This window comes from Mastigoproctus giganteus, chromosome 12 (genome assembly GCF_048544385.1).
Source record: "Mastigoproctus giganteus isolate SK-2022 chromosome 12, ASM4854438v1, whole genome shotgun sequence".
Taxonomy (NCBI): domain Eukaryota; kingdom Metazoa; phylum Arthropoda; class Arachnida; order Uropygi; family Thelyphonidae; genus Mastigoproctus; species Mastigoproctus giganteus.
In genome coordinates, this window is record NC_143586.1 from 14,075,713 (window position 1) to 14,089,616 (window position 13,904).

The 13,904-nt window shown below is 38.1% G+C and overlaps 1 protein-coding gene across 2 annotated transcripts in view; it reads right to left on the minus strand.

Annotated features, from left to right (window-relative positions):
• Nucleotides 1-13,904, minus strand: part of LOC150076718 (putative ATP-dependent RNA helicase DDX17) — a 244,366-nt gene that overhangs the window by 144,070 nt on the left and 86,392 nt on the right. For both annotated transcript variants that reach the window (XM_090385598.1, XM_090385599.1), the window contains exon 5: nt 363-428. In XM_090385598.1, the coding sequence (XP_090241724.1) occupies nt 363-428 (66 nt within the window). The remainder of the gene's footprint in view (nt 1-362; nt 429-13,904) is intronic.

Sequence of the window (13,904 nt, forward strand, 5' to 3'; positions counted from 1 at the left end):
AAATAATGTTATTGAAATAATATACATTAAAATTAAATGTACATTCATTTCATTTTATTTTATAAGTAGATGACAATTTCAAATAAAAAAGGTATTCTCTGATAATGAAATTTCTCTGTAACGAATTTACTTGCTGGATTGATCAAATATGTTATAGGGGCATTTGACTGTACATAAATACTACAGTCAAATGTCCTTATAACGAATACTGGATACATACAGTAAGGAAGACAACTTTCAAATCTATTCAAATGTAAAATTATTCATAATTAATCAAGATTTAAATATAGCGATTGGCATAAAGGAAAATAATTTGCATCTCACTTATTTAAATGAACAAAGAAGAATAACTTGAAACTTACAATAGGTCCATCTCCTCTTTCAAGGCGTGGCTGGTGATTGATGTGGACAATAGCTGGGAGGATATACTATTGCATTTGAAAAAAAAAAGTATAACCATATTTCATATTGCACAGTACAATGATTTGTTCTTCATAATTACAATTTTAAATTAAACAATACATTTTTTTCCCTTTTGCAACCCGACTTAAATCTAAACATACTGGGTGATTAGTCACACAATAAACATATACATATGTTTATTATATGTACGAACAAGGCATTATAAGGTTGGGAACAATGGAATCTTCTTTAATAATTCCAACCAAGAGTACACAAAGTTGAAAGAAAGATAAAAATAAAAATAAAACAATAACGTATAAAGGTAAAGAGTAAACTGCAGCCATTATCAACCCACTACAGGATAGAGGCCTCCTCAACAATTCATGCTGAGGGAAATGGACCATAATCTGCCATGTTGGTTAGCAGATCGACCGTATTTAGCAGTCCGGGGCTTGAACCGGGTCTACTCAAAGAGCATGTGCTACTGCACTCCTGCTCTTGACCACTCGGGTATGGAGGCAGCCCTCTTAAATAATGTATATTTACACATAAAACCATGGATTTAAAATAAAGGTAAGGTAGGGTAAAAGATAAAATATTTAGCATTAATAAAGGCATATGATGCAAAAAGCAAGCTTATACAGCATCAGCAAAAAAAAAAAAAAAAAAACCTCATTTCACCTATCCATTTGCTGCTCCAAATGTTTGTCTAGTTCTGGCCTGAATTTATTTAAGCTATCAACTTCTATGACAGATGGAAGTTTGTTCCAGCAATCAATCACCTGCTGGCTAAAGGCAAGTTTCCTCATATCTAGTCTACATCTGTCTTTCCTCAATTTGAATTTATGTCCCCTCAGGCAATTAATCTGAGCAAGAGGAAAAACCCCATCAGCATTGAGAACCATTCAAAGCCTTATACACCTCAATCAGATCACCTCTCAGGTGCCTAGTCTCTAGACATTGTAATTTGCAAAACTTAAGCCTTTCTTTGTAAGAACAACCCTTTGTACCACTCAATCTTGTTGCCTTTGTCTGTATTTGTTCCAGCAGCTCTACTTCCTTACTAAAATGAGGCCTCCAGACCTGTATTCAGTACTCAAGGTGTGGCTTGACCATTGCTTTATACAAAGGGATAATCGCCTCCTTATTCCTGTTAGAAAACTTCCTGTATATCATTGACAAAACGCGATCAGCTACTCTTGCAGACAGTCTACACTGCTCAGAAAACTTCATCTGACTGCACAATTATCCCCAGGTCCTTTTCATTCTCTACCCCCATCAGTGTAGTACCACACAGTTGATACATTACTCTGAGGTTACTGCTTTAAATATATGCAGTACTTCACATTTTTTATGTTAAATTTCAGTTGCCACCTCTCAGCCCATCTGCTCAACTTTTCTAGATCCTGTTGCAGTAGCATACTGACACTAGCGTCATTAACAACCCTGCTGACCTTCGTATCATCTGCAAACTTAGACATTAAGCCTGATATACCATCATCAATATCATTAATAAATACAGAAAACAACATGGACCCAACACTGAATATCCCGGGAGGCTCCACTAATAACATTAGTCCATGAAGAGCAATGTCCATTGATTACCACTCTGTCTTCTCCCACCCAACCATCCCTTTATCCATAGCAGCAATTTGCCTCCAATGTCACACTGCTCCAATTTGTGCAAAGTCTTCCATGTGCAACAGTATCAAAAGCCTTCCTAAGATCCAAGTATATGATATCAAAATTATTCTTTGCATCCATTTCCTTTGTGACCACATCATAATATCCAATCAAACTGGTCAGACAAGAACTCCTTAACAAACCCATGCTGTGTCTTAATTATAACTGAAGTCTTGTCTAGATGATCCTGCGGTGCTTTTTTAACCAGTGCCTTCATTGATTTCCCCTGGAACAGAAGTTAAACAAACAGGTCTGTAATTACTTGTGCCACCCTTTGATCCTCCTTTGTGAATTGGAGTCACATCTCCAGTCCACGGGTACCTCCCCAGAGTCCAAGGAAGCTCTCATAATTATGGTTAAGGGTTTGCTTACTTCCTTTGCTGCCTCCTTTAATATAACTGGATATATCCCATCCACCTCAGGTGTCTTTCTTATGTTTATCTTCAACAATTTCTCCTCCACTTTGCTCTCAGTTATTACAAAATCATCTAGCTCACTGTCAGAGTTTAATACACCTCTGGCATTCCCTTCCCTGAATAACTCCTCATATGTGAATATAGATGGAAAATACTCATTTAGTTTGTTAGCTACCTGAGCAGGATCATCAACAGTTGAACCATCATATATCCAGCGGACCAATCTGATTCATCCCCTTCCTTCCAGACTTTACATAAATAAAGAACTCTATGCTGTTTTTCTTTCCATCCTTTGCCAAAGATTTCTCGTTATCTGTCTTTGCCTGCCTAACCTCCTTTGTGACTTGGTTCCAGACCAGCTTATATCTATCATAGGCTTCCGTGTCACCTGTTAATTGATATGTATTCCATGCATTTTTCTTCCCTGTCACATGTCTCATTAGTTCATCTGACTTCCATTTAGGCCTAAATATATAAAATTATATAAAAATAATATAAAATATAAAAAGATAAAATAAGAATAAAACATAGTAGCTTTCGACATCCTAGAATGTATTTGTCAATCATTAAAATTGTAAAGCAATGATAAGACAAATAAATGTCTTGAATTTGACTGCCTCATCTGATGATAAATAATTGAGAGCCAATTCAAGTCTCATGACTGTGGCAAAACTGGTGGGGGTGTCTTAGGTATAATTGCAAATTTTTGGCCTTTGGCTAATTGGAACTCAGATTTAACACAACTTCATCCACGTTTTTCTCCTCAATAGGGTTGAGATGGTTCATCTCTTGTAGCAATGTATTCAATTTGCATGTCAGGTACGGAAATTATCCTAAATACAGAGTACCCTAAAACACATGCAGTACTCCCACATCTAGGCAAGGGATCAATCACATAAGACAATCTCAGCAAATGTGCCTTTCCCAAAACAGTACCTTGACGTGTGATTTTGAGTGTGTCAATTTGCTCCGCAAACTCATGCTCTCAAAAAACACCATGGTGTTTATTCTATTCCCTTCTATCCCAGGCCCTTCTTGTACCATCAACAAGAAAGGCCTGGGTAGATCCTTGCAAGATCCAAGACCCAGGCCTTGCATGTGGCAGCATTCCAGTGCATCCAACTTCCACCACACAATATCTTGTGAGTGGTCTCACAGGTGAAACCACCTTTGCTACTAGTCATGCAGAGTGGGGTGGTTTGTCATACACATTGTTCCAACTACAATGAATATTAAGTAGGTCAAACTAAATAGCTTCTGCAAGACTGCACAGACAAACATTTAACTCCTATCTATAATAAATAAGGAGGTTGAAGATCCCCACTGGACAAACATTTCAAAATTATGGGATGCACTTTATCCTAATCATGTTTACATCATAGATCATGATCACCATCATTAGTTGAAGTCTCTTTATAGCCCCCCCTCCATCCCATTTTTTTCAATCTCAATTCAGGCCTTCATATCAATCCCATTTTTGAAGTCATAACTCAGAAGATTTGCAGGTGGTTTCATAGGATGTTGCACAGTCATAAGATACTCCCATACTGCCGAATTCAATTATTTATTTATCACATCATTGCTCACAATTTTAATGATTGGCAATGGCATCATGGGATATCAGAAGATATATTTTATTCCTGTTTTTAATATTAGTAGTTGTAAATGATGCAAGCAAGATTATATGGCAACAAAAAAAAAAAGTTCTCATTTTAACTATTTACCCCTCCAACAGTTTATCTAGTTCTTCCATGAATTTATTCAAGCTATCCACTTACACATCAGATGGAAGTTTATTCCAGCAATCAAACGCTCACTGGCTAAAGGCAATCTTCCGCACATCTATTCTGCAACCTTTCCATCCTCAATTTGAATTTATGCTTTCCCATGTTTCTCTTCCTCAGTTTGAAGAAGAGGAAGCTTTCTTGATCCATTCAAAGCCTTAAACTCTTCAATCAGATCACCTTGTAAGTGCCTAGTATTAGTAGTGGCAAATGATGCAAGAAACCAAGCTTATACAGCATCAGTCAAAAAAAAAAAAAAAAAACCCAACCCTTCCCATTTCACCTACCCATCACCCTCAACAATTTGTCTAGTTCTTCCTGTAATTTATTCAGGCTACCCACTTAACCATTGGCTAAAGGCAAACTGCCGACATCTACTCTGAAACCATCCTTTCTCAATTTCTATCTCCAAATGCTTAAAAATTACAGCTGAGTTGCAGGCTATGAAAAAACGATAAGTGTTTGCCTTTTTATTTACATAATTGTTATTTTATATTGTACTTAATATGTAGTCTTGTAGTTATAGTTACGCTGGTTATTTTTATTTCAATTTAGATAAACAGTTTTTGTAGATATACGTAATACTTAATATACGTAAAACCGTTATTTCGTTCGAATCTTGAAGCCATTGTTTTTGTATCCAAATTTTTAATTGAGGTAGTTAGGTAGCTCTAACGTATAATTTATAGAGTAATAATGCTTCACTGTTTCTATTAGGTAGCGTAGTATTGACATTTAATTAATTTAATTTATCAATTTTATTAATTTAAAGTATCATGCCCCAAACTACAGCAGCAAAGCAATGGGCACAAAGTGGCAGGAGTGCTGTGACTCGGGGGAGAACTAAGGGGGGGCAATTCTCCAACGCATCAGAGCCTAAAAAAATGTGCAGCTTGTGAAATGTTTGCCGAACTCTCTGGAACGGAACATGATATTGCCATGGGGGATGTCTTTGTGTGTGCGCGCGATGTAAGGAGTGTAAGGAAATCAGATGACAACTCAGCGTTGTCATGGGCCTACATGAGAATTGAGAGGCCCATCAGGCTCATTGAGGGGCCCAACCCCCAAGACAGAATGCGCTGGTCCCACAGGAACTAGTAGTTGTTGGTGACTCTAATGTCAGTGAAACGGGGAACATGCTTTGTAAAAAGGATAGGTGGAACAGGACCAAGGTATGTCTGCCAGGGGCAAAGGTTGATGACGTTGTAGAGCGGATATCATCTTTTAAGGGCACAAAAGGTGATATAGTTGTACACGTTGGCACTAATGATATTAGGAGTAGGAGACAGGCAGAATTACTTAACAAGTACAGGTCACTGTTGAACAAAAGCCGAGAATTGGGGTTGAATTTGAAAGTGTCTGCAATTCTGCCCAGACACGATAGAAGGGAGTATATGATGAGAGCCTTGTTGATCAATTCGGCCCTGGAAAGAATATGCAAGGCTCAAGGGGTAGAATTTTTTTCAGCCTGGAGAGATTGCTTCTATAGGGATGGGATACACTTAACCCGAGCCTGGTTCACCCTGTTTTTGTCTAATTTTTAACCCTAACTCGAAAGTTGCTCCCCCTGAAGAAAACTAATAATTTTCATAATTTCTACTCAATTTTCCAAATTGAAACTCTCAATATACATAAACAGAAGTATATTCTTTGATTTCCTACCTTTAGCGCTCAGCAAAAACTATTAATTCACTCTAAAACAGCAAAAATGTACGATCACATTTCAATTTATTAAATTTTGATGTCGGCAAAACAAGATCCAAGCTTTGAAAATAAAATGCATTACTTCATTAGTTCAAAAATTCGCGCGTCAGCTCGGCGCCTCTGGCTAAAACGAATCAACGCACGCAGAGAGATAATTGACTGGTCAAGCTTGCGTCATTAGCGTTACCAAGGTGATCCAAGGAGAAAATGAAACTGTAAACAACTTTCGTGGAAAACAAACAGTTGAGCATCATTACTTGCGAACACTAATTTGCATGGCTCACTCAGAACAGTAGCTTTATTGCTTTTCGTAATTGTTGTACGAAAGAATTGCAACGAATTGGTTTTGAAAAACTAAAATATTGCATTTCCTTTCTTCAATATGTATTATCTACAAAAAAAAAAAAAAAAAAAATCAAGGAAATTCATCTACTGGAAGCGGAAAGAAAAAAACTGTCGTAAAACTGATCACTACAATGCGCATTTCATAAAAAAAAAAGTTCGCTTTATTGTAATTGTTTCTAGAGGACTAAATCGGAACAGCAGTTTCATGGATGTATATTTGATCTTCTTATGAAATTTCAAGAAAATATTTCTATTCATAGCTGCGTTATAAACTTCGAAAACTGATATCGAAGGAACTTCACATGTATCTCACTGGTGTACAAACGAAAAAAAAAAAGCGCAGCTAGTAACAGATTGTGAGAACAATCCGTTACTCGTAGTGAGGGATTGGGAAATTGTAAGTAATTGTTATTGAATACTTCAATATTTCCTTGATATGCATTTGATATCATCAAAAAATTTCCAGAGAAAAATTGAATTTTCATTATCGCACAACGCCCGAAAAATTCACCATAAAATGTCATGTGTTTCAATGTTTGAATTCCATTCTGAGCTGCAAATGTAATTTCACTTCTCTTGCACTGACAGAGTAGCCGTTCACCGAATGAAGAAAAACAGGGTTCATTTTCATGAAATTTCCAATTCCCTTCTTTCACTTGAGGGGAAAAAACTCCTTAGGGGAGGGAGTCCACCCTTTCTAGTCCGACCCTGGAGAGAGAGAGAGAGAGAGAGAGAGAGAGAGAGAGAGAGAGAGAGAGAGAGAGAGAGAGAGAGAGAGAGAGAGAGAAATAAAAAATACCCTTTTGGTGGGCAGAAGGCCAAGAGCGCTAACTTTCATTTATTTTATTTATTATTATTTATTTATTTTATTTTATTATATTATTATAATTTTTTTTTCTTGTGTTATTCTAGCAATCCATCCTGGATTGGGGCTTCCCTGGGCCGGGATAGTGCTTCTCCTCTTTTCTCCTTCCCTCTCTTCATCTTATACAAGTTTTTCTTTCCTCCCTGGGAAACTTTTTTTTTTTTTTTTTTTTGGCTGATGCTGCATAAGCTCATACACTTGCTTTCTTGCATCACATGCCACTACTACTACTACTAGTAGTTGATACTAGGAGGAGGGATTGCAGTTAGTAGGGGAGATCTTGCCCTCCTGCTAGGGACGAGTACCTGGAGGCAGTCGTCCAGGTGATCGCTGCTTCCAGGTAGCCAGAATGGCCAAATGCAACATCACAATACGGAACACACACATAAGCTCACAAACAGTAAAAAACAGTATAATAAAAAAAAAAAACAGCATTGCAGCTCTAAGTCAACTTCATCCTAGGATGCCGAAACTGCAATTGTTTTAGAGAACAATATTTCGCATTTTTACTTTCTAACATTATTTTGCATTATAGCTCTGTTACAATATTTTGCTTCGTTTCTTTATATTATTGCTGTAGCAAACGATATCGGTGTGCACGACATTTCATCACAGATGCTGGAGTTCTAATTAGTCAGTTCATCCTAGGATGCGGAATTACTAATTAGTCCGATTTTGTTCTGGTGCTCATTTGATAAAAAATCCAGAATAATTCCTCTGGAAATATTAGCTAGTGAACTGCATTATAAATTTCAAACATCGCTGTATTGCTTATCCTTTGAGTGACCGCATGTTTTCGCCTTGTACAATTGTTTTATTTGGACACTTTCTTCCAGTCAGTAAAATCATTATTATACATATAAAGTAATTCATTATGTTGGGGGAAACCGTTTTTGCTCCTAATTGATGTAGCACTTTCGAATTTCGCAAAGTGGATTATTTGAACACAACATACATTAGAAGGTCGGTAAAAGAGTTGATAATTGATGGGCAGCATTCCGACAAACAAATTTTCTGTTTATATTACGTGATGACCACATGGTCAGAGATCCCGAAATAGAGAGAGAGAGAGAGAGAGAGAGAGAGAGAGAGAGAGAGAGAGAGAGAGAGAGAGAGAATACAAGAAACCGCACTGCATTTAGGTCACCGACTCATCTGCCAAAAACCACAGTAAAACAATAAAAGTGATGGGGAGTAAGTCTATTTGTCAGCGGAGTTTATCTGTTTTTTGCAGTTCAGAACATCATTATGATCGTGGATAGTGAATTTATTCGGCTTCTGAGCTAAAACAGAATTTCTCCCTTTGCGATGACATCAAAGCATAACAAGCAAATATCTTCTAACAATACTTTTTGAGCAGCCGTTAGTTGTAATCTGTTAGCTTTGTATTGTTACAAATATTGCAGTTCACAAATATGAACAATACACATTTCAAGAAAGAAAGAAATTCATAGCGGATGATTTTGTTTTTCTTTCTTTTGATGCACCAGTTTCGAAGTTTAGAAGTTTATAACGCAGCTATAAATAGAAATATTTTCTCGAAATTTGGTTAGAAGAGCAAACCCAGGAAACTGATGTTCTGATATTGTTTACTAAAAACAATTACAATAAAGCAAACTTTTTTTTTTTTTTTTATCAAATGCGCATTGCAGTGTTATCTGTGATATATCAGTATAATGCAGTGAAATATCAGTTTTACACCAGTTTTTCCCGTTTCCAACAGATGAATTTCCCTGATCTTCTGTTCGTAGGAGCAATACACGTTGAAGATAGGATATACGATCTGTTCACCTTCCATAAACTGTTATTGGTACTGTATGGCTTTATTGCTTCTTATGTCAAAAACAGTAGCTCCTGTTCTCCAGTTTTTCCCGTTTCCAACAGATGAATTTCCTTGATCTTCTGTTCGTAGGAGCAATACACGTTGAAGATAGGATATACGATCTGTTCACCTTCCATAAACTGTTATTGGTACTGTATGGCTTTATTGCTTCTTATGTCAAAAACAGTAGCTCCTGTTCGTATTTTGTTTATTTACACTTCTCCCTTACTGGTGAAGTGATATATACCTCCCACGCTTCACTCGTATTCACGCGGAGTTGTTTATCAGAACTGCTCCTCTCCGTAAAAAGAAATTCGCGCGCTTTACACCAAGAAACGAATCAAGTGTCGGGTTTCATAAGCTCTAGGCTGGTTAGGGCAGGGGTAAAAAAATTAATTGAAAAAGGCCTAAAAATTGCATACTTGATGTCACATTTTTGTCATTTGCATGAAATTCAATAGAAGGTTTTGAAAATTTAAGTGGGAAAATTCAAGAAAACAGTTCTGGCTCCAACTATAGCGAGTTTCAGCTCTGTAATTAGAGTAAAAATTATAGAATTAACTTGCTGAACCCAGTTGAGGCTGGTACGTACCCCAGCGGACGGGGATACGGTTAAATAGAAAGGGTGCAAGAATGTTTGCTGATGCTATCGAGGCAGTTATGTGGGTCGGAAAACTGATAGCTTGGGGGGATACAAGGACTAATAGTTTAACAGTAGCCGTAGGCAGAGGTGAAGGTGATTCTTGCACAACTTCTATTAGAATAAGTAGCGACCTGGAGCGTGGGGTGTTGGGGGTTTCAGGGACGGATGGCAGTCATCCTGAAATAGGTGGGTATATGGGATGTGTAAGGGTAACTAGGAATAGGAGTAGGAGCATCTATGCTTGCATGTATATCAATGCTAGACGTATAGTAAATAAATTTGAAGTGTTGGTCAAGACATCAAAGGCGGATATTGTTGGGATAGCAGAGACGTGGTGTCACACAGATATAAGGAATGCTGAACTGGAATTTGGGGAGTACAATTTGTACAGAAAGGATAGACAGGATAGAAAGGGAGGAGGTGTTATGCTGTTAATTAAGAAAAACATAAAATCAAAAGAAGTGCATCCAGTTGATATAGATGAACAGTGCACTGTTGAGACAGTTTGGTGTGACATAAGCACTGCGAAAGCAAAAATAAGAGTAGGAGTGCGTTATAGGCCTAATGAGTCGAATGGGTACAATGAACAATTGTACAGAGAAATAGAGTGGGCTAGTAAATCGGAATGTCTTATAATGGGGGATTTTAACTTCCCAGATATTGACTGGAACTTGTGGATTGGTCATTCACACACTAGTCAGACTTTTGTGGATTTATCGGATGATTGTTTTCTGCAGCAGCATGTTCGAGAGGCAACCAGAGAAAGTAATACTCTTGATCTGGTTATCAGCAGCGATCATTTGTGTATTAAGAATTTGCAGATAAAGGAACCACTAGGTGGCAGTGATCACAGTGTACTGATGTGGGATTTGCTTAAAGATTTAATTACCATCAGGGATAAAAGAAAGGGTTTCTGCTTCCATAAGGGTGGTATAGTGGTCTCCGACAGTTTTTAAATTCTGTACAGTGGGATAAACTGACGATGTTACCAACAGTAAATTCTAAGTGGGAAGCATTCAAGGAATTAATTGTCGATGCTACTAAAAGTTTCATACCTATTAAGAAATATTGTTCAAGGTTTAGGCCTAAATGGTTATCTAATGAACTAATGAGACTCGTAACAGAGAAGAAAAATGCATGGGATGCATATAAATTATCAAACGACTCAGAAGCCTATGGCAGATATAAGCTAGTCTGTAATCAGGTCACAAAGAAGATTAGGCAGGCGAAGTCAGATTACGAGAAATCCTTGGCAAAAGATGCTAAGAAAAACAGCAAGGATTTCTTTACTTATATAAACTCCAAAAGGAAGGGGATTAATCTGATTGGTCCCCTTGACATCGATGGTTCGACTGTTGATGATCCTGCTCAGATAGCAAACAAACTGAACGAGTATTTTGCATCTACATTCACACATGAGAAATTATTAAGATTTCAAAGTGGCAGAAGGTTATCAAATTGTAGCAAGGTACTTAATGATTTTGTAATAACTGAAAGCAAAGTGGAGGAGAAATTGTTGAAGTTAAACATAAGAAAAGCACCTGGGGTGGATGGCATCTATCCAGCTATATTAAAGGAGGCGGCAAAGTAACTAAGCAAATCCTTAGCCATAATTATGAGAGCATCCTTGGACTCAGGGGAGTTTCCCACGGCCTGGAGATGTGCAAATGTATCCCCAATTCACAAAGGGGGATCGAAAGGTGACAGGAGTAATTACAGACCAGTTTAACTTCTGTTCCTGGTAAAATAATGGAGTCACTGGTTAAAGATGCATTGCAGGATCATCTAGACAAGACTGCAGCAATAATTCAGACACAGCATGGGTTTGTTAAGGGAAAGTCTTGTCTGACAAATTTGATAGGATATTATGATGTGGTTACAAAGGAACTGGATGCAAAAAATAATTTTGATATCATATATTTGGATTTCACGAAAGCTTTTGACACTGTTGCACATGGAAGACTATTGTACAAATTGGAGCAGAATGGTATTAAGGGTAAGTTGCTACAATGGATAAAAGTGGGAGAGGGAGAAGACAGAGGGTGGTAATCAATGGGTGCTGCTCTTCGTGGACTAATGTTATTAGTGGAGTCCCACAGAGTTCGGTGTTAGGTCCACTGTTGTTTTGTATATTTATCAATGATATTGATGAAGGTATATCAGGCTTAATGTTGAAGTTTGCAGATGATACAAAGGTTGGCAGGGTTGTTAATGACAGTAATGGCAGTGTGCTACTGCAACGGGATCTCAATAATTTGGGCAGATGGGCTAAGAAGTGGCAACTGAAGTTTAACCTTGACAAATGCAAAGTACTGCATATGGGTAGAAGTAACCCCAGAGAAACGCACCAACTGTGTGGTACTACACTTAAGGTGGTAGAAAATGAAAGACCTGGGAGTAATTGTGCAGTCAGATATGAAGTTTTCTAAGCAATGCAGACAGGCTGCCAGGGCAGGTCATGGGGTTTTGTCAATGATATATAGAAATTTTGCTAGCAGGGAGAAGGAGGTGATTGTCCCTCTGTATAAAGCAATGGTCAGGCCATGCCTTGAGTACTGCATACAGGTTTGGAGGCCTCATTTTAGGAAGGATGTAGATTTACTTGAGCATGTACAGAGAAGGGCAACAAGATTGGTGAGGGGAATGAAGGGATCCTCTTACCAAGAGAGGCTTAAGTTCTGCAAATTGCAGTGGCTGGAGACAAGGCACCTGCGCGGTAATCTGATTGAGGTATATAAGGCCTTGAATGGGTTGAGCACGCTGAATTCTGATGGGATCCTTCCACTTGTTCAGATTACGAACCTAAGGGGGCATAAATTCAAATTAAGAAAAGACAGATGTAGAATAGATGTGTGGAAATTTGCCTTTAGCCAGTGGGTGGTTAATTGCTGGAACAAACTTCCATCTGAACGATTAATTGCTGGAACAAACTTCAAACTGAACGAGTATTTTGCATCTACATTCACACATGAGAAATTATTAAGATTTCAAAGTGGAGATTTCAATGTGGAAGTTGATAGGTTGAATAAATTTAAGGAGGGAATGGTGTGATTTTTTTTTTTTTTTTTTTTGGCTGATGCTGCATAAGCTCATAAACTTGCTTTCTTGCATCACATGCTACCACCACCACTACTACTACTACTATTTGCAGAGCTGAAGCCTTTCTTTGTAAGAACATCCCTCTGTTCCCCTTGTCAATCTCATTTGCCCTTCTCTGTACTTGCTATGGCAGCTCTACAGCCTTCCTAAAATGAGGACTGCAGACCTGTATGCAGTACTCGAGATGTGGCCAGACCACTGGCTTCTAAGAATGGAATAATCACTTCCTTATCCCTGCTATGAAAAATCCTGTATATCACTAACAAATGCTGTACTGGCAGCTTGTCTGCACTACCCAGAGAACTTCATATCTGATAATTACCCGTCATCTTTTATTTTCCACTACTCCGAGCATAGAAGCAGTAGTAGAAGCAAATAATGCAAGAATATATGCTTATATAGCATCGGCCAAAAGAGGAAAAAAAAAAAAAAGCTACATATTTCTCCCATCCATGCCCTCCAAGAATTTGTCTAGTTCTTCCTTGAATTTATTCAAACCATCCATTTCCACAACAGATGGAAGCCTGTTCCAACAAGGCTGAGCTGGACAGGTATTTGGATCGAATGGAGGAGCGAAATGGGAGTGAGTTTTTTTTTTTTTTTTTTTTTTTTTTTAGCTGATGCTGCATAAGCTTGCTTCCTTGCATCATATGCCTCTACTAATGCTAATAATGAACTGCTGGTTGAAGGCACACGCTTATCCTGCAACCATCCTTCCTCAACTTAAATTTATGCCCCCACTTGTGTGCATAGTCTCAGCAAGAGTAAGAATGCCATTCAGATTCCGTTTACTCAATCCATTCAAGGCTGTAAACATCTCACCCTGCAGGTGACTGGTGTCCAGAAGCTGCAATTTCTAGGTAAGACCATTCTTTTTGTTACATTGACCAATCCAGATGTCCTCTGCATCAGTGTAGCAGATCTACATCCTTCCTAAATTTTTTATTTTTTTTTGATTTGGTAGTTGTTGGCGCATCGGCTTCTGTGGCCATATTGCACCTCCCAAGGTTTTTGCAGTACTTTGATCCAAGCCCGAGGCGGGAATCGAACCCGCGACCTTTGGGTTGCCGAGCAGGTACTTTACCCACTCGGCTAGCCCGGTCGGCCATCCTTCCTAGAGTGAGTCCTCCAGATGTGTATG